This window comes from Trachemys scripta, chromosome 7, assembly GCF_013100865.1.
Source record: "Trachemys scripta elegans isolate TJP31775 chromosome 7, CAS_Tse_1.0, whole genome shotgun sequence".
Taxonomy (NCBI): domain Eukaryota; kingdom Metazoa; phylum Chordata; order Testudines; family Emydidae; genus Trachemys; species Trachemys scripta.
In genome coordinates this window covers 91593836-91616141 of record NC_048304.1, presented here as the reverse complement: position 1 = coordinate 91616141, position 22306 = coordinate 91593836, and the positions used below count along the sequence as shown (strand labels likewise).

The 22306-nt window shown below is 39.2% G+C and overlaps 1 protein-coding gene across 3 annotated transcripts in view; it reads right to left on the bottom strand.

The window, feature by feature from the left end:
- The window catches only part of PAPSS2 (3'-phosphoadenosine 5'-phosphosulfate synthase 2), a 70526-nt gene that overhangs the window by 13467 nt on the left and 34753 nt on the right, over positions 1-22306 (bottom strand). Inside the window, exons 1-9 of one of the 3 annotated variants that reach the window (XM_034775182.1) lie at positions 17026-17044; positions 16777-16891; positions 14905-15140; positions 13336-13474; positions 8343-8461; positions 8105-8218; positions 7175-7286; positions 4013-4042; positions 2741-2946 (exon numbers count right to left, since the gene is read on the bottom strand). In XM_034775182.1, coding sequence (XP_034631073.1) covers positions 2741-2946; positions 4013-4042; positions 7175-7286; positions 8105-8218; positions 8343-8461; positions 13336-13474; positions 14905-15075 — 891 coding nt within the window. In that variant the 5' untranslated portion in view covers positions 15076-15140; positions 16777-16891; positions 17026-17044. Of the gene's footprint in view, positions 1-2740; positions 2947-4012; positions 4043-7174; positions 7287-8104; positions 8219-8342; positions 8462-13335; positions 13475-14904; positions 15141-16776; positions 16892-17025; positions 17045-22306 lie in introns of those variants that run through there. The other 2 variants (XM_034775180.1, XM_034775181.1) reach the window with 2 other exon arrangements.

Below are 22306 nucleotides of genomic sequence, written 5' to 3'. Positions count from 1 at the left end.
TGCGCTAACCTTATAATAATTTCAACTAGACCACTTTTCCCTAGTTTGCTCATGAGAATGTTATGTGGGACTGTGTCAAAAGCCTTACTAAAATCAAAATACATCATGTCTACATATCCATAGACCAGTAACCCTGTCAAAGACGGAAATTAGGTTGGTTTGGCATGATTTGTTCTTGACAAATCCATGCTGGCTCTTCCTTACAACCGTATTATCCTCCAGGAGCTTACAAATAGATTAATAATTTGTTTCAGTGTCTTTCCGGATATTGAAGTTAGGCTGCCTGGTTTATAATTCCCGGGACCTCTTTGTTCCCCTTTTTAACTATAGGTACAATGTTTATCCTTCTCCAGTTGTCTGAGTCCTGCACCATCCTCCCATGAGTGTGCAAAGGTAATATTTAATAGTTCCAGTATTGATTCAGCTAGTTCTTTAAGTACCCTAGGAGAATTTCATCATGCCCTGCTTGATTTGAATACATCTAACTTATCTAAATGTTCTTGAACCTGTTGTATCCTTATTCTGGCTAATGTTCCTTTCCCTTTGTTCATATTAATTGTGTTGAGTATCTGGTCACAATTAACATTTATAATGATGACTGAAGCAAAACAGGCATTAAACAATTCAGCCTTCCTGATGTCATTTGTTATCAGCTCTCCTTCCCTGCTAAGTAGTGGACCTACACTTCCCTTCATTTTTTTCTTGCTCATATTGTATTTATAGATCCTCTTCTTATCGTCTTTTATGTCCTTTGCTTGGTGTAACTCATTTTGTGCCTTCGCCTTTCTGATTTTGTCCCTACATGCTTGTGCTATTTTGTAGGATTGCTTTTTGATTTTCTGATCATTAAACAGCTTCTGATGGAGCCGTATTAGCCTCTTACTATTCTTCCTATCTTTCCTTTGCATTGGGCTAGTTAGCTGCTGTGCCTTTAATATTGTCTCTTTGAGACACTGTCAGCAATTCTGAATTCCTTTTTCCCTTAGATTTTCTTCACATGGAAACATACCAACCAGTTCAGTTCAAGTCTGCTTTTTGAAGTCCATTGACTTTATTCTGCCTTTCTTACTCCTTCCTTTCCCTAGAATCCTGAAATCTATCATTTCCTCATCACTTTCACCCAAATCCGGGATGATACTTTCAAAAACATTTTATTTAGGCATGATTTTGTTTATATATTTAATCTTCCTTATTTTTGTTTTTTAATTACTGGATACATTTTCTTTTGGAAGAGTCAGGGTGTAAACACTACATAAACGCAACAGATAAGGTTAAATGCACCTCAGGCTCCATGCAACCTGATGGTAGAAAGCCTGCCAGGAGAGGAAAGAAACAGCAATAAAAAGGAGAAACAGTCTTCCTTCTTCTGGGTGGTGAATTGTAGTGCTCCGGCAAAGTTCAAGTACCACACAGCACTAGCTGAGGAGGGACTGTTGCAAGGGTGACCCAAAATGCTTCCATTCAGTGGGTCCTTTCACATAACTCCGGCCAGTGGACTACTATGGAGTTCCTGGTAGACTTTAGAGCTCAAAATGTGATCTATAGCATTCTGGAACTCTGAAGTTAACCCAAAAGGTAAATAACAGTATCAGTTAACTCCTGTACATGCCACTGAACCAGCCTTAAAACACCTAGGAATTATGCTATATTGTAGTCTTTCATCTAGCATGTATTTATCTGGTATCTTGTTGTTTTAACAAATGCCACTCAACTGGTATAAACTGACATAGCTCCACCGGAGTCAATACATATATACTGATTTACATCAACCGAGGTTCTGAATGTTGGCCTTCACACTGCATGTTTTGTTTCTCTTTTCTGCACTAAATGCCCAGTATTCCAGGGGTTCTTTTCTTCTTGGTGATTTCACAGTGGTCCCCGCAGTCACTGGCATTATTACATTAATTCCCACAAATATAAAACATATCAGTTGCAGATCATCAAACACCTTATTGTTTTCATTATGCATAAGCAGAATTAACATAATGGTTGCTGTTTTTGAAAGTAGACAGTCAAAGTCGACTACTCATTTTAAGCAAAGACACACTGAAAACTAATATGGTACTACATACTAATGAAAATTATTATTTGTATTTTTGTTCAGAGTAGGTGGGTAAAGATAAGTTGCAGAAAATTAAAAAATCCCAACATTCTACTATGATTAGTAGGAAGAAGTAAAAAGCACCATTCAAAATTCATTTTAATTATGTTTTGTTTCATGCCTCAATTCCAGCTCTCAGCCAATGATTTGCAGGGTTAGAATGTTGAATAGTATCAGAGTGAAAACCAAACCACTGATTCATGGAAATTTAAGGAGTGAAAGTATTAGATAAATGTGAACATGTTTAAGCTAAAAAAAAAAAAAAATCTGTACTTATGTATGTAATGAGCATTTGTAGAAAACTCTCCAGCTCTTTTGTGGTGCTCTATACCCACTCCCACCCCACGCATTTGATTTTGAGTTCCATGAGCTTGATGGAATAAATTGCTCTCTTGTTAACCAATAAACATGATGTTCAGGGACTGTTTACATGTCAAGAAATCAATTCTCCTTTGCAATCCTAATGCGATCTTTTCCAGTGAATGGTTCCTTATATTTTACTTTGAGAGAGTACAGAAAACACCATGTATATTCCTAATAGGAAATGTACTATTGCATGCTCTCTACTTTACAGGTTGCCTTAGTTTTTAATTCCTGAAGACTTATTATTGCAAACAGGGAAATTACTAACACACTTACTTTGACATGTGGGTGCTTCACACAGGTTGTCCCCCACACACGCGCACAGCGTTCCTCCTTCCTATGTTCATAGAACTCTGGGTTTCTGAGGATTGCTACCCTTTGGCCATTATACTCAAGTGCAAATGCAGTGCAGCCATTCAGCCGTTCCTTATCTTCCGTAGCAACAGGGAGCACAATGGGAATGCTTAGGTTAATAACTCCATCTGTGATGAGAAAACCACCATATTTTAATATACTTAAAAAGGCTAGAGCATCACACACACACACACACACACACACACACACACACACAAATGGCTCTTATGAAAATGTTCTGGAAGAGGAAGTCCTAACCCAGGACTGACTGAATGATCATAGATGCTGGATCAATTGGTCTAATGAGCTCATTCAATTAACCACATGACCATACTGATTTTACTCTGGGGTTAGGTTTTTTCTCCATGTTTTTGCTTGGAAATATACCTATTGTTTCCTTATAAGCATTAAAATCCATAAGAAAGAATCATTAAACAATTTAACAGTTGTAACTGTGACAGTGATTACTTGGTCATCTAAGACAAATTATTTTGTTCTGGTTTGACCAATATGTAATACTCATGCCACATAGAGATTCTGTTGATTTAACACCCTGGAGATTTTACATGTGATGATTTTAATACTAGGTAGATTTTGCCATTCTTTTTTTCATTTTTTTTAAATAAAATGTTTATCATTCATTTATGTGTAGCAGTTTTAAATTAGCTTCATGCACAATCAGGTATTTAAAATGTAGTCATGTGTGATCCAACCAGGTAAATTTCCCTTTGTTTAAATCTTCCTGACTGAAACACGCTTTCACAAATTATTCAGAAGTATGTTTAAAAATTTAAAAGTTCAACCTCATATCAGGTCTATTTATTTAAATAATACCAACCAATACTCAAAGTTATCAATTAGTAAAGCCAATGTGGCAACAAAACATGGAATAATTTCTTAAATAAATCATTTTGGGTTATCGTATTCCAGCTTAATTACAATACACAGAACAACAATCACTTATGATATATGCAAATACAACTTGCAAAGTTATATGATTAGTATTCTCATGAACTCAGTTAATGGCCTATGGGAGGTCTGGTATTATGTATAACTGGTTGGATCATAAACAACTTGGTGCCAGTTCCAGTTCTAATTTAGATTTTATTTTTGTATGGCATTTTATATAATTTATGTTAAAATCTCTAAATTGTAATTATTTCCATAGCATATGGAAAACAATTAAATACATACCAACTAGAGCTATACCAACTCTACCCTTTCCTAGGGGAATAAAAACATAATTAACACCTATGTTTTTAATTTCCCCAAAAATAACTTTTACAATAATAGATTCAGGAACCAACTTCAAACAGCTATTGCATAATTTTTAGTTTGGATATTTCCTTGCACTGTCAAGACTATATTTTTTCCTCTTTTGCTGTCAACATAAATGTTACTCTGTATGGTTCAGTGCTATTTAATTTGCTACCTGTTTTCATAACACGTATTTTACCCCCAAAATGTTGAATGTGTATAGTTTCTCCATAATGAAATCTTCAGAAAATATATACATGACACGTAAGACAATCCAAGTTCTGGGTGCCAGCTGCATGCATTCAAAAGCATTCATTAGTAGAACTGATTGAAAAGTGGAGAGGGTTAGTTCTGTATAAAAATAAACAACATTTTCAGCTGAAAACTTGTTTTTTCAGCAAAAACTCTGTTTTCCACAGAAAGCAGACGCTTGTCAAAAAAAAATATTTCATTTAGTTGAAAACCCAATTTTCTGTTGAAGAACTTTTGACACTAAGTTTTCAACCAGCCCTATTAGACATGTTATTTTCTGACTCTGTCCTAATAATTTTGGAGCACACTACTTCTCATCTCTAAAGGGGAGAACAGCACCAGTCAATAAATCTGTGTGGCACTAATTTAATTAATATATCATATTAATATACCTTATGAGCCACTTGAAGGTAAATAAAATGAAATTACATATTTATACATGTTTGGAATGTATCTCTTATGCTACCACACACGTGACTTCTTGTTTCACAGGAGAGGTTAAATACTTTACAAGGCACTTCAGTATACCCTGCAGATACAGTGAAACATATTTAAGGCAGGGGTTTTTGTACATAGCCAAGTTCCTAAAATATAAGTGTGATTTATTACTGAGAGGTTATGGAATTCAAAATGTATTAGTAGTAGTAAAAACTGGTAACAAGAACTTGGACAGGTAAGTGCCAATGCTTCTACTGCTCACTTTATTCTGATTGCATCCTTTCAAGACATAACTACTTTTTGGTCAGTCCAAGGCTGAGGGTCCAATGTCTATGCTAATCAGGCAGGATGACTTGCCCACCTTTTTTTTGAAAGTCTAGTCCCAAATGTTTATTTAGGAACATATAATGGTGTCCAATGCCTCTGCGTCCAACCATTTTGCATCACTAAATACAACCAATAATAAAGAAATAAGGGCTTTGCAATGAAAGAAAATCAGAGAACCTCACTTCCTGCTCTTGAAATGTTAGTCAAAAGTCAGCTCAACAGATACACAGTGACCACCAAACTCAGACCACCAGGGGCAGCAGATGCCAGTGGCATGGGACTGCCACTGAAAATACTTTTGCTGCTTGTTTTGGAGAAGTTAACACACACAAAGAAAAAAACAAGTTCTGCAATAAGTGAGTCCCAGGTCAGTTAGGGCTCTACGCATCGTAACCAACAGTATGAAAAACAAAACAAAACAAGACATTCAGTACAAGCAACAGAGCACCGGTGCTGTGAACTCATCATGGAGCATCCCACTCAAGTGATGAGCCACTGCAATCTGATCCAAATGGTGCTTCATGGTGATATTCAAGTGTAGCAACAAAACAGTAGTTTAACCTGGAAGTTACAGAGGTGTGGATTATTGTGGTGAGGTCTGCATCAGAGCCACCTGGAAATCCAAAAGCAGGGATTATGGCAACGTGATCTTCAGACTGCAAACTGTATTGACAAAGCTACACTTGCCCTGTTCCCAGCTTCATCACTTTTGTCTCATGAGGTTGAACATAAATATTGATGAGACCAAATTAGCTTATCAGGCACTGGGATCAGCAAAAAGACCACAGTTGTGGATTTGATGAACAGGAGACATGGTTTTGAGTGTCACCTGCATATTAGCGATGCTGCAAGTCAAAATGTTGGTGGTACATATACGTGGAACAGGAGCGGTGACAACGTAGAACTCCACAGAGGGAAGCTTTTACAGTGGAAGAGTCAATATTAATTAGCCCCTTTTTAGCATGTCAGGTTCTGATTTTTCATTCCTTATTTACTTTGAGCAGTACCTTACTCTGTGAGTAGTCTCAGTCAGTGAAAGTGAGTTATTACTCTACATGAGGGTTTGGGGCCTCAGAGAGGAAAGATCAAAATTACTATTTCCAGCCATTCTTTCAAGCTTCCAAAAGCAAGTCAACAAAACCTTATGGTCAATTATGTCAACAGCTGCTAAAAGATCTAACAAAATCAACATGGACATCTTAACTGCGTGCCTGGTTAGGAAGTGACTCTACTAAACCCATTAGGGGGAGGGATAGCTCAGTGATTTGAGCATTGGCCTGCTAAACCCACGGTTGTGAGTTCAATCCTTGAGGGGGCCACTTGGGGATCTAGGGCAAAATCAGTACTTGTTCCTACTAGTGAAGGCAGGGGGCTGGACTCGATGACCTTTCAAGGTCCCTTCCAGTTCTAGGAGATGGGATGGGATATCTAAAAATCAGGAACAGGACCATCTAGTGTTCCCAGGCCAAGATGCAACTCTAGTTCATTCACCACCATCCCTTTGATTACCTTCTCCAAAACCAAGGATAGTTAGCCTTTCAGTATATTGCTAATGAGAGATGAAATTTCAGGTCCATGGTTATGCTTTTAAGCCTTAAGAAAGAAGACATAAAAATATCATCTGAAAACATATACAGGCTTCTGTTTCTAATGTACAGGTCTTCTTTCCTACAGGGACTACAAACTCAATCTGGCAATCTCCTTAGGCAGTGGCCTTGATATTGCATTTGTATTTAATTCAATACAGGAAAAGTTTACATTCAATATTCAAATATTTGAACTGCCAGTTAATGGAATCAGTGTATGTGGCATTGGGGCCCTTCCATAATAAAACAGACTATGTCCGTTTTCAAATTCTTCCACATAGTTAAATGCATCCACTTGCCATTCTCAAGGTTCTTTATAAAGCTATTTGCTCAGGTGCCACATTCATCGAGAGAGAGGAATTAAACAAACATTAAGTGTAGATTAATCTTTGGTATATAATTGACAACTATCATATTTCATTTAAACTTTTCAAACAATTTTTAAGGCTGTTCGGAAGTTTTAAAACAAAAAAATGTTGGAAGCAGGAAATCATACCATCCCTGAGGGTGCCAAAATGGATAACTTGCAAATATTCTGTCTCACGCATAAATCCTTTCAGTGGTGTGGCCCAGCCTTCACTCAGGACTTGGACCCACTGTAGATCCAACTGAAAAAAGAATCAGATATTACTTGTATTACCAGTTAATGCTTCAAAGATAGAACTGAAGGCTAAAGAAATCTAAGAACAATCTTGTGCATAAGTGCTACGACTTTCTTTAATATAGTACATTTATAAACACATCTTTCATTCAGAAGGATTCCCAAAGTGTTTTTGGTTTTGTTTTTAAGATTGTTAAGCAGAAATCTTCACCTCCCTTACATCCCTGCACCTTAATTTGCTTCAGTGATGTTGCTAACATTTGCACCTGTACTCCACTTGAAGTCACAAAAGGATTGGGTGCCATTTTGCACAGACAAAATGCATCCAATATAAGACACCAGGCTGAGCCTTTTACAATCTTTAGAAGATAAAATTAAGACTGGAGTACAGTTACCATAAGAATCATTTCTATAATGCTAATCGGAATAAACAGACTAAATCTGGATTTCAAAGTCCTCAATTTCATCTGACAAGGAGTCCTACAGTCAGGAGCAAGGGATCTAAACACTAATGATGCAACTTTAGTGGTACAGGATTCATTAATGTCAAAAAGAAAACATAATAAATGAAAAAACGTGTAGATAGCACTGTATAATTTACATGCTGCTGTTGTGTTGCTTTTTAATTTGTTTTTAACTCATAGTAACCCTTGAACCATTCACATTTGTGTAGCATTAGGGCTTGCATTAATCATACGGCTTGCAGTAATCAGAAAGCAACAGGATTCCACACACTTTGGAGATGTCTGCATTTTAACTTGTTTAGTACTTTGATAAAAGGGCTTATCAAGGTACTACACAATGCCATTTTCTTTATTCTCCCACCTTGGTAATCTCTAGAGTAGGCAGCATGTTAGCATCAGCTCGGGTCTGGTCAATCTTATTTTCAGGTACAAACAGTTCAAGAACATCCTTAATCACAGTTTTGGGAACAATGTTCTAAAAAGAAAAGAAATAAAGATCTTAGTTACCACACTAATTTTTAAACAAAATATACCAAAAGGCCAACATTTGAAAATATACTTTACAAACTGCAGGCGTTTTTTGGTACAAAACTACCTACTTGTGCTTGTAGCAGCTCCACAACCTGCTGGATACATTCACTCACTGTAGCAATGTTCGTCTTCAACACTAGTTCAGGAGATTCTGGTTTCTCATACTCTGAATCAATCCCAGTGAATCCTACACACAATTAAACCCAAGCCAAAATTTAATGAATGTAATAGTGAGCAGCCTAGGTATCAATAAAATAGTTAGCTACTGCACAAATGGCAAGAAAACATTCTTTCATTCACAGAACCCATGCTCAGAAATGGCATTGAGACTTCCTGTTTGGTCTATCAATAATGGACTTGACAATAAGGTTATAGCAATATGATGCTCTATGCTACAGGAACAATCTTTATTTGCCCACCTATGGAGATGTGTTACTAGCAACACTGCAAATACCAGATATACAGCTCTTAATGCCAACGAGAGAAAAAAGGGATGTGTTTGCTATCAGAAAGCAAGGGGTAAAGAAGCCTAACAAGGAAGAAGGTAGTCTCCAAATAACAAGGGTCCACGAGCAATTGTTTAGTGGAGGAAGGGAAAATTGCTATTTCAAAAAAGGGAAAATTATTATGCCAACTTTTATACAGAAGCTCGACAACATTAGCTTTACTTTACAGGCCTTAAAGCAGTGTTGTTGCAGAGAAGATTCAGCTGTCTTGTGATACATAGTTGTAACTGGGTGGAAGACTAGCAAGCTGCATAGAGATGCACAACTCCTGTGTTGAATAATCTTCATGTCATATACCTGAATGATGGGGCAGTATAAGTGTAACTGAGTCATACTAGCAGGTGGATCTTATTAGTTCAAATCAAGAAAGAAGAGATGTTGGGGTATCTTTCTTTGGACGTTTAGGGAAAAAGCTAAGGCTGAGGTTTACATTCGGTTGTTATTTGAGATAGCATTAAAATCAAACCCCAGGAAGAGGTTAAGTTTGGACTATGTGCATATTCTCTTCAGCACAAGGTAGAAAATCCACCTGTTTTCAGTACTGGTCTCTTTCCCAATGTGAATGTTCTACATTTCACCCCCTGTTCATAAGAACATAAGAACGGCCATACTGGGTCAGACCAAAGGTCCATCAAGCCCAGTATCCTGTCCTCTGACAGTGGCCAATGCCAGGTGCCCCAAAGGGAATGAACAGACATGTTATCATCAAGTGATCCATCCCCTGTCACCCAATCCCAGCTTCTAGCAAACAGAGGCTAGGGACACCATTCCTGCCCATCCTGTTCACCTTTCTCACTCCTATGTTTCCGTTCCTCAGCGTGTTATTGTTGGGCAATTCAACAATAGTCTGCCATAAAAAAACGTAACCTCATTCTAAGCACAGATATTACGTTGAGTGTGATATTATATATTATGTGATTTCTTGACCTGCTATGGAAAACTCACACTTTAAGAGAATCTCTCCTTTTGGGGAGAGGTTTATTGTCTTTCCCTTCTTTTTACTCCATTCTGGAACAATTTGTATAGTGGAGGTGCTGGAAGCCATAGAACTAAACTGTAAACGCTGTATATAATGGAAATCACTTCAAGCCAGGAGGTGCAGGAGCACCCCCAGCACCTCTAGTGCAAGATCTATGCCCTGGAGCTTCTCCCTTACCCTGCACAGAGGGATTGAGTTAAAAAATAAAGTTAGAACTTTGAGACTTTAAAACTGTTCCAGATTAGTTTATCAGAATATTGCAGATTCCCAATCACACTAGCTATAATGTATCTTGTGTGACTTCACCCAGCATTAAAACAACATAGGAATAAGTACATTGGTAAGTAAAGAATTTTAACAATGACCAGATGAATTAAGGTGAAAGGAACTCTCCGGAACAAATATTTCAGTGAAATATTTACCAGTTTCTTCATTAAAAATAAAAAAGCACCTTTTCTAGCTCAATAGATTTCAATAGTTAAAGGATGTATCCATATTTTTCTTCCAAAGTGCCTTTATCAAATCTAGCAGGCACGCTTGAATGGATTTAAATTTTCCAATTTTAAAATTTACAAAAGCACCTAAGTGACTCAGGAACCTAGGTCCCATTTTCAAAAGTGACTTGGGCACTTAGAAGACTAAGTCCCATTCAGTTTAAAGAAACATACGTGCGTAAGTGCCTGGGTAACTTCTGAAAATGGGACTTAGGTTACTAAAGGCTAGATCCACAAAGGGATTTATGTGCCTAACTGCCACTTTAAGTGCCCAAGTCCAAATTTAGATTCCCCATAACCTCTGCTCTGCTACTGCCAACCCTTTGAGCACCTACATTTCCGCTAGTGAAATCCCCATGGGGCCTAACTATCTGCCATTGGGCACGCACACAGCCACCTACATACGGACACTCAGGTGGCTAGCTCATACCTAAACCTCAAAGAGATCCTCAGACTAGGTGTTTCTCCATCTATGTCACCTGATCAGTTCTCACACAATGTAATGGTGGTACTATTGTCCTGTTATATTCAATAGCCCAGTTGTTAGAGCACTCATTCAGGATGTGGAAGACCCAGATTCATATCCTCCCTCTGCTTGATGTGGAGCAGCGATATGAACTCAAGTCTCCCACCTCCCAGATGAGTACTCTAACCAATGGGCTATGAGATATTCTGATTTGGGTTTCCCTCAGTCTTTCCTATTGAAGCTGTTCCGCTATGTACAAATAATAAGTCATTGGGTCAAGGAATGAATGAGAATGATTCAATAGCCCAGTGGTTAATGCACTCAGCTGGATTGTGGGAGACACATCTTCAAGTCTCTGATCTAATAACTGTTTAAACAAAGCAGAATAGTTTCAACAGGGGAGACAGAGAGGATTGGTTCAAATCCCTGCTCCACATCAAGCAGAGGGGATTTGAACCCAGGTTTCCCACATCCTAGATGAGTGGCTTAACCATTGGGCTATTTGGTATAGTAAAGCAGAACAGGTAGCACCATCACCAACACCATTTCCACAGCTGTGAATCCAAAACTGCTAGGAGGTGTTCCCTGCAGCCTGGACTTAGGTGTCTGTGGCCATGTCTACACTACTAGTGCTACAATGGCATAGTTATGGTGCTGTAGCTGTGCTGCTGTAGAAGATGCTTTCCACTACAACAGAAGGATATTTTTCCATTGCTATAGACAACCTACCACTCAGAGTGGTGGTAGCTAGGTTAACGGAAGCATTCTTCAGTTGACCTAGCTGCATCTACATTGGGGATCAGGTCAGCATAGCTGTGGTGCTCAGGGCTGTGAATTTTTCTCACTGCTGAGTGACACAACTATATTGGTTTCAGAGTAGCAGCCGTGTTAGTCTGTATCCGCAAAAAGAACAGGAGTACTTGTGGCACCTTAGAGACTAACAAATTTATTAGAACATAAGCTTTCGTGGGCTACAGCCCACTTCTTCGGATGCATATAAAATGGAACATGTATTGAGGAGATATATATATGCACACGTACAGAGAGCATGAACAGGTGGGAGTTGTCTTACCAACTCTGAGAGGCCAATTAAGTAAGAGAAAAAAAAACTTTTGAAGTGATAATCAAGATAGCCCAGTACAGACAGTTTGATAAGCAGTGTGAGAATACTTACAAGGGGAGAAAGATTCAATGTTTGTAATGGCTCAGCCATTCCCAGTCCTTATTCAATCCTAAATTGATTGTATCTATTTTGCATATCAATTCCAGCTCAGCAGTCTCTCGTTGGAGTCTGTTTTTGAAGTTTTTCTGTTGTAAAATAGCCACCCGCAGGTCTGTCATTGAATGACCAGACAGGTTAAAGTGTTCTCCCACTGGTTTTTGAGTATTATGATTCCTTATGATCCCCAACTAAAACCTCTCCAGGGCATCATCAAAGATCTACAACCTATCCTGAAAGATGATCCCTCACTCTCACAGATCTTGGGAGACAGACCTCTCCTCGCTTACAGACAACCCCCCAACCTAAAGCAAATACTCACCAGCAACCACACATCACTGAACAAAAACACTGACCCAGGAACCTATCCTTGTAACAAAGCCCGATGCCAACTCTGTCCACATATCTATTCAAGTGACATCATCATAGGACCTAATCACATCAGCCATACCATCAGGGGCTCATTCACCTGCACATCTACCAATGTGATATATGCCATCATGTGCCAGCAATGCCCCTCTGCCATGTACATTGGCCAAACCGGACAGTCTCTACGCAAAAGAATTAATGGACAAAAATCTGACATCAGGAATCATAATACCCAAAAACCAGTGGGAGAACACTTTAACCTGTCTGGTCATTCAATGACAGACCTGCGGGTGGCTATGCTCTCTGTATGTGTGTATATATATATCTCCTCAATACATGTTCCATTTTATATGCATCCGAAGAAGCGGGCTGTAGCCCACGAAAGCTTATGCTCTAATAAATTTGTTAGTCTCTAAGGTGCCACAAGTACTCCTGTTCTTTTTACAACTATGTTGATGTACATTTTAAGTGTAGACCAGGCCTAAGTCCCTTTGAAGTGTAGAGCTTAGGCCTCACCCCTCTCCTTGGCAATTCCTCCTAGCTAACTTAGACAGCTCATTGTGCCAGCTTTTGTGGATCCCATTCTTAGGCGCCTAACTCTCCCTATGCATTGTATAGGGAGCCTAGGTGATTAACTCAGGACTCTGGGTGCTCCTAGGCAGCAGGGTGGCTAAACCTTAGGCATTGCAATGCTGAGTCTAAGTTCCCTTTGTGATTCTAGCCCCTAAGTCACTTTGACAGTTTTGAAATTGTTACTTATAAGAATAAGTTTCTGTGTAAATGAATACTGCTAGCATTAATAATGTAAACGTACACAAAGGGTTTGCACCACTTAAGAGTGCAGATATTAGTCTGTTTCTATGCCCCTTGTTTCCACCACCTTCCAACAGATGGCTGGGGATTTTTCCTTTTATTTAAAGAGGTAGCAACGCTGGCTCTCAGCACTGTTCACTGTGATGAGAAGAGAAAAGGGAGGCAGATAAAAAGAAGATACTGAGATATCATTAAACATAAACTGTTTACCACACCTTTGATTTCTCCAGCCCTTGCTTTTTTGTAAAGGCCTTTCACATCTCTGCTTTCACAAATATTTAGAGGAGCATCTACAAAGATTTCAAAGAAAGGAAGACCAGCCATTTCATGAATTTCCCTTGCATTTTGACGATCCTGTAAGAAGCAAGGGGAGAAATCATAAGCAATTCCACAATTGAATTCTCAGTGGGGTGTTGCTAAATATTTTATCTGGTCACCAATACCTGCCTAGAGTTGGATTTTTCTAACAGAAGGGTACAGGCCATATTCATCCATTTTAAAATGTTATATATATTAAATATATTCTTACTAAGAGAAAGAAGTTCCTTTTCACATAATGTTTAATAAAAATCACTAGTTTGATCTAGATTCATCTTTTTAATAGCAGTTTAGAACATCTATCTTCACTTAGCAGGATGGCAGAATCTTATACTTTGAATGACTATTTATTAACTAATCCTTGTTTTAAAACAAAAATTATAGATAACCAACTGTATTGACCTGATATTAGCAGATTACGGTCATTATTATGAAGCAAACTAAATCACAAGTATAACAAAACTTCTTAGAATAACTACATCAGCATAATTATACCACTATAAAGCCCTGTACACCTTCCTCCAGTTTTCTATTTTTCAGGGAACTAGTGATTATGAATCTTTTGAGTGAAATTTTTACTTTTAACTTTTTACACTTATTAACTGAAACCTAGTTTTCTATATATTTTTTAATATCAATGTGTTATGCCAGTTTACATCCAAGCAAACCAAGGGAACTTATTTTATATACTTGTGATTTAAAAAAAAAAAAAAAAAAAAAATGAATAGGGGAAAAAATAAAGCGAACCTGTGATGGGGTGAAACCCATCACAGGCTGGAAAGGGGTTAATAATTAATTATGGAACAGTTACAATAGATGTATCTACTTAGCTGCTTCTCAGCCACAGGGGGCAGGATTGGGAGGCATCAGGTGATAACTTAATGGACACTCAGGCCCCATAATGGACACTCAGGCCCCATAAAAGGGAGAAGAGTTTAATCTGAAGGAGGAAACTAGAGGGAGCAGATAGGAAGGCAAGTTCCTGCAAAGAGCTGAAGTGCCAGAGACTACTGTGGACTTGAGGCCTCAGTAAGACTTTGGTGGGATCAAGAGTGTTTGATACCAGAGCTGAGGTGAGGCAGTGGAACCCCAGGGAAAGGGGGTGAGCTCCAGACCCAGAAGAGAGGTTGATTCTTGGCGACTTTAGATTACACTGTGACATCTGTTCCCCCAGAAAGGGTCAACTAGCTGCTTCTCAGCTGGAGGGCTACGTGGTATGCAAAGACAGATGGCCTGCAGGGAACACCAGAGAGAAACATCCCAGTGACATCAGACCCTGAAATAAGGGTGGTGATGAGTACACTAAACTGTTGTGTCTGAACTACAAGATATAAATTACACTCTTTAAAAGCGCCTCTTTTCCTAAAAATTCTAGTAATGAATTCTAGTAGTGAGAGAGCCAATGGACTCTCTGCAGAGACCCCATTTTGTCGAGTAAATATTGGAATATACTTAAATAGGTTTACCTTTGCAAAAGGGGAAATGAAACTAGTTATGCAAACAAGACCAGCATCGGCAAATAGTTTGGCAACCTCGGCAACACGGCGGATGTTTTCTTCTCGGTCATCAGTTGAGAAACCTAGGTTTTTGTTCAGACCATGCCGAATGTTATCCCCATCCAGAGAGTAGCAAGGCATGCCACGAGACAGCAGATATTCTTCCAGAGCAAAGCCAATAGTTGTTTTACCGGCACCAGAAAGACCTGTTAGAGAGGACAAGTAAGGCATACCGATGTTCATCCGGCGTATTAAAAAAACAGAAAACTAAACAGTAATCTAATTAATTAAACATTAGCTCCTAAATGAAAATCTAGACTAGAGAAAACAGATTACATATTTGAGGTAGATTAGAGGCATGAGACAGACAACAATAGCCATAGCAGTTGTATACCTAGGCCCTGATAATCTCTTGTACTGCAGTTGAAGAATGGGATTTTTTGCAAGCAGACTAATTCCATGAGGAAATCCTCCTGGAGACTCACTCACATCTCTCTTTCAGGGGAGAACACAGGGTTTGGGCCCCTCTTTTCTCCTGTGAAACAGATGCATTCAAACCTGCCAAATACCCAGGGATATGTAGGAGGCCAGGCCGTCACGTGGAGACCCCTGTACCCTCGCTGGGCTGTGATAGTTGGTGGGAAACAGGGCCTGGGAGCCTGCTGTCTTCTGAAAAATCAAAGTGCCGAGATCATATCCCCATTACTGGTCATGCCTCTTGTCCCAATCCCCCTGCACGGACCTGAGACTGCACAAAGAGCAGTCCATGAGGTCTATGTTGGAGGAAAGACAGTTCTGTGGAGGCATCCAACCCCCTTTTCTTTTCAGGAGGGTTCAGATCCATGCACTGGAGACTGCTCCGGGAACGGAGTCAGGACAGGAGGGTTAGCTAGGGACAGGAGCACTTCAATTTACGTAAGACAACAGAGTCAGTCACTAACTGATAATCTAGGAAAGTTATTTAGAAACCCTCAAATGTACTTCCATTATTGCCTAACCCTTTAAAAATTAAAATAATAGAAAGTTATGGTAAGATCCCTGTATATTTCAAAGAAGAAACATCACCAAATGAAATTAAAATGCTTCACATACAGTACATATAAATTATATATGAAAGGGAATAAACAGCACTGGATGACTTTCAGCTTCAGGAATAACCTTAAACTGATTTAGTCTTTTTCACCTAAATGATTGGTATTCAGTAACTTTTTTTAAAACTAAACCCTTTTTAATAGAATTGTCAGTACACAAGCTGATATGAACATATGATAAAGTGGTTCTCCGAACATTATTGAATGTGTGTTTTCCTATATTCCAGCTGCCAAACAAAATATACCAAGAGTTACCAAGCAAACAAACCTGATAAACGATTAAAAGTAGTAAGAGAATTGTGTAAACATAACTGGAACAGCATACAGAGTACAGTTGTGACTTACCCTAACCTGGGAGGGAAGTTTCCCCCTGGAGAGAAAAAAACTGGAAGAAAGGGGGGAAAGTAATCCCTTCCCCAAAGTTTCATGAAACAAATACAATGTGACTCACATTGTCAGCATTATTTATTCTCTATACATACAAAGCCCACACTGTTATATCATATAGCAGGATATTTTAAATCCCAGGAAACTGTTTTTATTTCAGCTGTGTATCCAGGTCAGAAGAGTTTCCTAGGTCCCATTAGTATCAGTTTATGCAGGTCAAGTTAAAATAGACCTCTTTACACCTTGCACTAAACTCTACTTGGATTATTGACATACATAAATGAATTTCAAATTATACTCATCCAGCACCAGTGAGCAACACATTTCACACATCCATTTGCAGTCTCAATAAGGCTTAAAATACCTGTTAGCCACACTGTGCAGCCTCGAAATCCACCTCTTGTACCCACAACTTGGCCTCTTTTGCTCCTGCTGACATGATGAGCTTGATATACAACATTAGTGGCTCTTTGGATATTCTACACCCAAACAAAAACAAAAACAAAACAAAAGTTTATTGTTTCATACTGCAGAACAGAAAAATCCAAAGGGAACTGGCAAGAGGAGAAAATTCAAATTCAGAATATTCAAAATGAAAAAGGAGGTTATTTACAGTAAAGCACAAAGGAAGTATGTTTGCAGTGTTTCTGAATAAATAGTGGATAGCTTTACATGGAACTCAGGCAACTGTTCAAAAACGGGGACAAATAACCAAATAAGATGTCTGTCTTTGGTTTCAGATGGATTTAATTCAATTCAATTGTTTTTCTAAGATCCCTAATTCAATTTTTCTTTAAGTTTCTTTTTATCTTTGATCCCCTCATTTCGAGCCGGTCATACTAGTGCATTTTTATATGTTGCCACTGCCTATGAGTACAGCAGGAATTTCCTGGTAAAGCTGATATGAAATTTAATCTGCATATGGATTGCTGTAGATAGGGTGCTCGGAGGTAGCGACTTGCCCTCAGGCACATGTACTGCATAAAAAAGGAAATGTGGATGCAAACTGTCTTATTTCTCAAATTCTGTGCATGTGTAAAGCACATTTATAGTTGTTTACATAGTGTAAACCAGCGGTTCTCAAACTGTGGGTCATGACCCCATTTTAATGGGGTCACCAAGGACTGCCATTAGCCTTGCTGGGGCCCAAGGCCGAAGCCCGAGCCCCACTGCCTGGGGCCAAAGCCCAAGGGCTTCAGCCCCAAGCGTGTGTGGGCTCAGGTTACAGGCCCCCCACCTGGGGCTGAAGCCCTTGGGATTCGGCTTTGGGTCCCCTGCCAAGAGCAGAGGGTCTCTGGCTTTGACCCTGACCTTCCCCCCTCCCCCAAGAGCTGCAGGACAATTTTTTTGTTGTCAGAATGGGGTAGCGGTGCAATGAAGTTTAAGAACCCCTCGTGAACATTTAATGCTGTCAATTTACTTGAAACTTAAACTGACAGCTTAAATTGCTGACACTTATAGCCAGTAAATTGACTGCTTCAATGGTTTATATTATGTAAACAATTAAAATAATACTTTATTGTGCTAAGGTCAAAGGATAGAATCCTCCTCGTTCTGGCCCTAGAGGAACCGCTGCTTTGGCCAGTGTCTCTGCATAATTCTGAAACCACTGGCCATGCTTTAACCCCCTTTTTCCCACTGTCAAGAGTCAGAGTTCTCCTGCTCAGCCTCTCCATACTGCACCCACTTTACCATGGAATATCAGTGGCTGCGTTGCATTTAGGATCTTCTGTGCTCAGAGGGTAGGATGGGGTCGATTTTATTTTGAACAGCAATGTTCATTTTTGCGTAAATCACATTTATACTTAAATTGTGGTTTGGAAATATTCATACATTCAAGTTGTGGTTAAATTGCAGAAGCATTTCACTTCACATCACCCATTCTCTCTCTCTCTCTCACACACACACACACACACACACACACACCCCCCTGTCTTTTGCTGGCAGTGATTATCGGCCGGTACCACTGCCTATTATTAAAGTTGCTTGACACTTCCTATTTTAAGAACCTGTTTTCAGTTATTTATAACTTTGCCAAACTAATCATTTAGGCTCACATTTTCCATGCATAGGAACCAGTGGGGGTTGGGAAGAAGGTTAGAGGGAGGGCAGCCAGCTCTGATAAGGAACAGGTATGGGGGAAGAACCTGGACCAGCTGGATAAAGAGACTAGGACAAGAAGCTGGGGAGGAGGGGTGAAGATTGGACAAAGAGCCTGGGGATGGAAACTGGGATTGCAAGCAAGTGTAGATGAGGGTGTGTGTGTGTGTCTGTGTGAGTGAGAGAGACTGGAGCCCACCAGGGGCTCAAAGTCAGATTGGAGAGGAGCGAGGAGGAAGGGAGAGAGATACTGGAACTAGAACTAGAAGGTAACAAGACTGGGGACAAAGTGGCAGGGGGAGGGGGAAGGAAGAATGGTAATGAAATGGGAACTGGGACTAAGGGAGGGAAACAGAGATTTGGATGGGGAATCCAGAGTGGGGAGACTAGGACTTGTTGGGCAAGCACACTGAGACTAGGATGAGAGGCCTGAGGAGAAAAAATAGTATCTGATCATGTACTCATAGACTGTATCACAATGCATAGGTACCAGTGGAGGAGAGGGGAAATTAAAGTTGTACCGGCATCCTTCATTCTGGCATTTTCTAACATTAGAGTGCTTGACTTTGCAACCTTAATAATAGTCTTTTGACAGAGTTTTTGTGTGTGTAATATAGGTCTCTCCCACTAAATAGGGCTCTGGATTCCAGAACATCTCTCCTAATTTAACAGTGCAGTACTTCCTGTCCATATACTATCTTTCAACCAAAAATCAGAGGCTACGTTGCAGCCATTATAGAAACTAGGCCTTTGTTTATCCCCCGTATAAACTTGCTTTGTTGCTGTTCTATTAATTGGCTCACAGTAAACTAATTGATTTGAGCAGGAGTATTTGTGGCACCTTAGAGACTAACAAATTTATCAGACCTGCGGGTGGCTATCTTACAACAGAAAAACTTCAAAAACAGACTCCAATGAGAGACTGCTGAGCTGGAATTGATATGCAAACTAGATACAATCAACTCAGGATTGAATAAGGACTGGGAATGGCTGAGCCATTACAAACATTGAATCTATCTCCCCTTGTAAGTATTCTCACACTTCTTATCAAACTGTCTGTACTGGGCTAGCTTGATTATCACTTCAAAAGTTTTTTTTCCACTTACTTAATTGGCCTCTCAGAGTTGGTAAGACAACTCCCACCTGTTCGTGCTCTCTGTATGTGTGTATATATATATCTCCTCAATATATGTTCCATTCTATGCATCCGAAGAAGTGGGCTGTAGCCCACGAAAGCTTATGCTCTAATAAATTTGTTAGTCTCTAAGGTGCCACAAGTACTCCTGTTCTTTTTGCGGATACAGACTAACAAGGCTGCTATTCTGAAACCTGTCATTAATAGATTTGAGACAACTGTCTGGATACCACTGAGCTTTGCCTTCTTAAAAGGGTTGGTTTCCTTCTGATCCAGCTGAAGAAATGGTCTGATAGGGAAAAAAGTACAAATATTTTCTGCCCAAACAAATTCTGCACGATAGCTGGGTTTACGAGATATACACATATGGTATATGAACGATCACAGGTTCTTAAACTTTGCCATGACATTCCACCCCATGCTATAAAAATATTTACTCTTCTTCTGATGTTAGAGAAGGGAACTAATAATATTTCACTTGCCCCAGAAAAGTTGTAAGAGAAGACAAAAGAACAAGGAATGGGAGAGAGAATAAAATGGGAAAAATATTTTCAACGTATTGGCAAGGCAGCCTGTATATTGTTCCTGCTTGTTGGGTCATTAACATTCTTAGCACTCAGCAAACAAATAAGCATCTATTGAAAAAAATCAATATTTATTAAACTACAGAGGTGTTGGCTTCTGTAGAATTTTAATTGAAAAATTATTCACGCTACCCTGTTCTTGCTATTGCCTTCCACTGAAGAGGTCAGTCTTTCCAGAGAGATCACCCTGACAGAGAAACACTTATTTACTGTATTCCAAGTTTCATGCTAATTTTAAAAGTATTGATTAAATTTTCAAAAACTGGGCTCATTTCTGTGTCTAAAAACCATGGCCGCAAGTTTGCACTTCCAGTTACTTATGGAAACCTAGATCTCCAGGTACCTGATTTTCATGTACTATTAGGTACGTAAGTATCCAAGTGACAATAATGCACTTTTGAGTGTATATGCAATTGTGAATCTAAAAATGCCCCTCACATAGGGTGGCCCAAGGTAAGCAGAGCTGAAAATCAGGCCCAATTATAAAAAAAAGTCTCCAGATTTACAAGAAGTAATAAATTCCCATTCTTGCGTCCATGTCACAATTTCACGTCTTGATGGGAAATCCCAAAGCTAAAAAGTTTTGAGGGCTCCTGTCTCAACCACAGCAGGTGATACATTCTATCCCTTCTGGGAATCCACAGCTCCTACTGCCTCAACTCCCACTTCCTATTTTAACTGCTGCTGCTGCTGGCAGAGCGGTTCTCAGGGACTGACTCAGCAATCATTTCATTGGTTAGGATCGGTTCTTTTTCAGTTTTTTCTCTTTGTTGCTACTATCCAGGCTAAGTACATTTGCCATTTCTTAAAGCAGTTCTTTGCTGCTACTATGTCCCCATGGTAGGGACAAACAAGCAAGTACCACCATCTGACAAGAACCAATTTCTGGCCAATTAAATGCACTGGTTCCCACTACATTGACACACATTAGTTGCTCCAAAATAAGGCCCTCACCTAGCATCATCTCCTGGAACACAGGTAACAGTTCAGCATAGCTTTGGGTACAGAGGCGCCAGTGAATCAGTTATGGATGAGTCTATTCTGAGCTTGTTAGCTGGGCAGGTGAGGCAGAATTTGAAACACAGACATAGTGTTGCCAACTCTTGCAATTTTATCATGAGTCTCATAATATGACGTGTTTTTCTTAAAGCCCAAACTCCTATTATCATGCAATTACGTGAGAACCATAGCTTTCATTTAAAAAGAAAGTTAATTTCTAGCCCTCAGGGTTGAGGAGGAAAGCATGAAGATTTGACTGATCCGAGTGTACCCAAAAAGCCCAGAAACCAGAAGTAAAAAAAATTATAATCTTTATTTTTAAAGATCTTGTGATTTCTAAGCCAAACTCATGATTTTTCGTCCTGACATGATTTTTAAACACCTGGGATTGGCAATACTGTAGTAAGCAGTTTCACCAACTCTCATGATTTTAGTACAAGTCTCATAAAAGTTAGTTTTTTCTTTAGAGCTCCAGCTGCTGGAGTCATGTGAATGCATGAGAATCTCAGGTTTTCATTTTTCTAAACCACATTCTTAGCCCTCATAGTTGGAGAAAAGCTTGAAAATGTGACTTGAGTGTAATTAAGGCTCAACAACCAGAAGGCAAATATAAGAACTCACAATGTATTTTTTTAAATCCTGGTTTTTAATCCAATCTCATGATTTTTTGTGAGTACTTGTGAATATTATATATATAAAAATACCAAACAAATATATATAAATAACAAACATTTGGCAGTACTGAGAATGTATCATAGCAGTGCAACTTTGGTCATCCCTTAGTTTCAGGCTTCATCATTTGAGCAAGTGCTAAATGCACATGGCATCAAGGTATCCAAGAGAGAAGTCTGTCAGAATTAACAACTATTACCAAAGATAAAAAGCAGTATTTATGATGTACTACGATTTAGCATAATTTAAAAATACAGACTCAAACTGCTAATGACTATCCCTACAGAGCACAGAGATCCTCAGTGAGTGTCTGAAGTCACCCCCTTTCCAGGGTTTGGCTTTACTGGTAAGCCGAAAAACAAATAAAACCCCAGAACATAAACCTCTGCTGATACTTCCTCCTC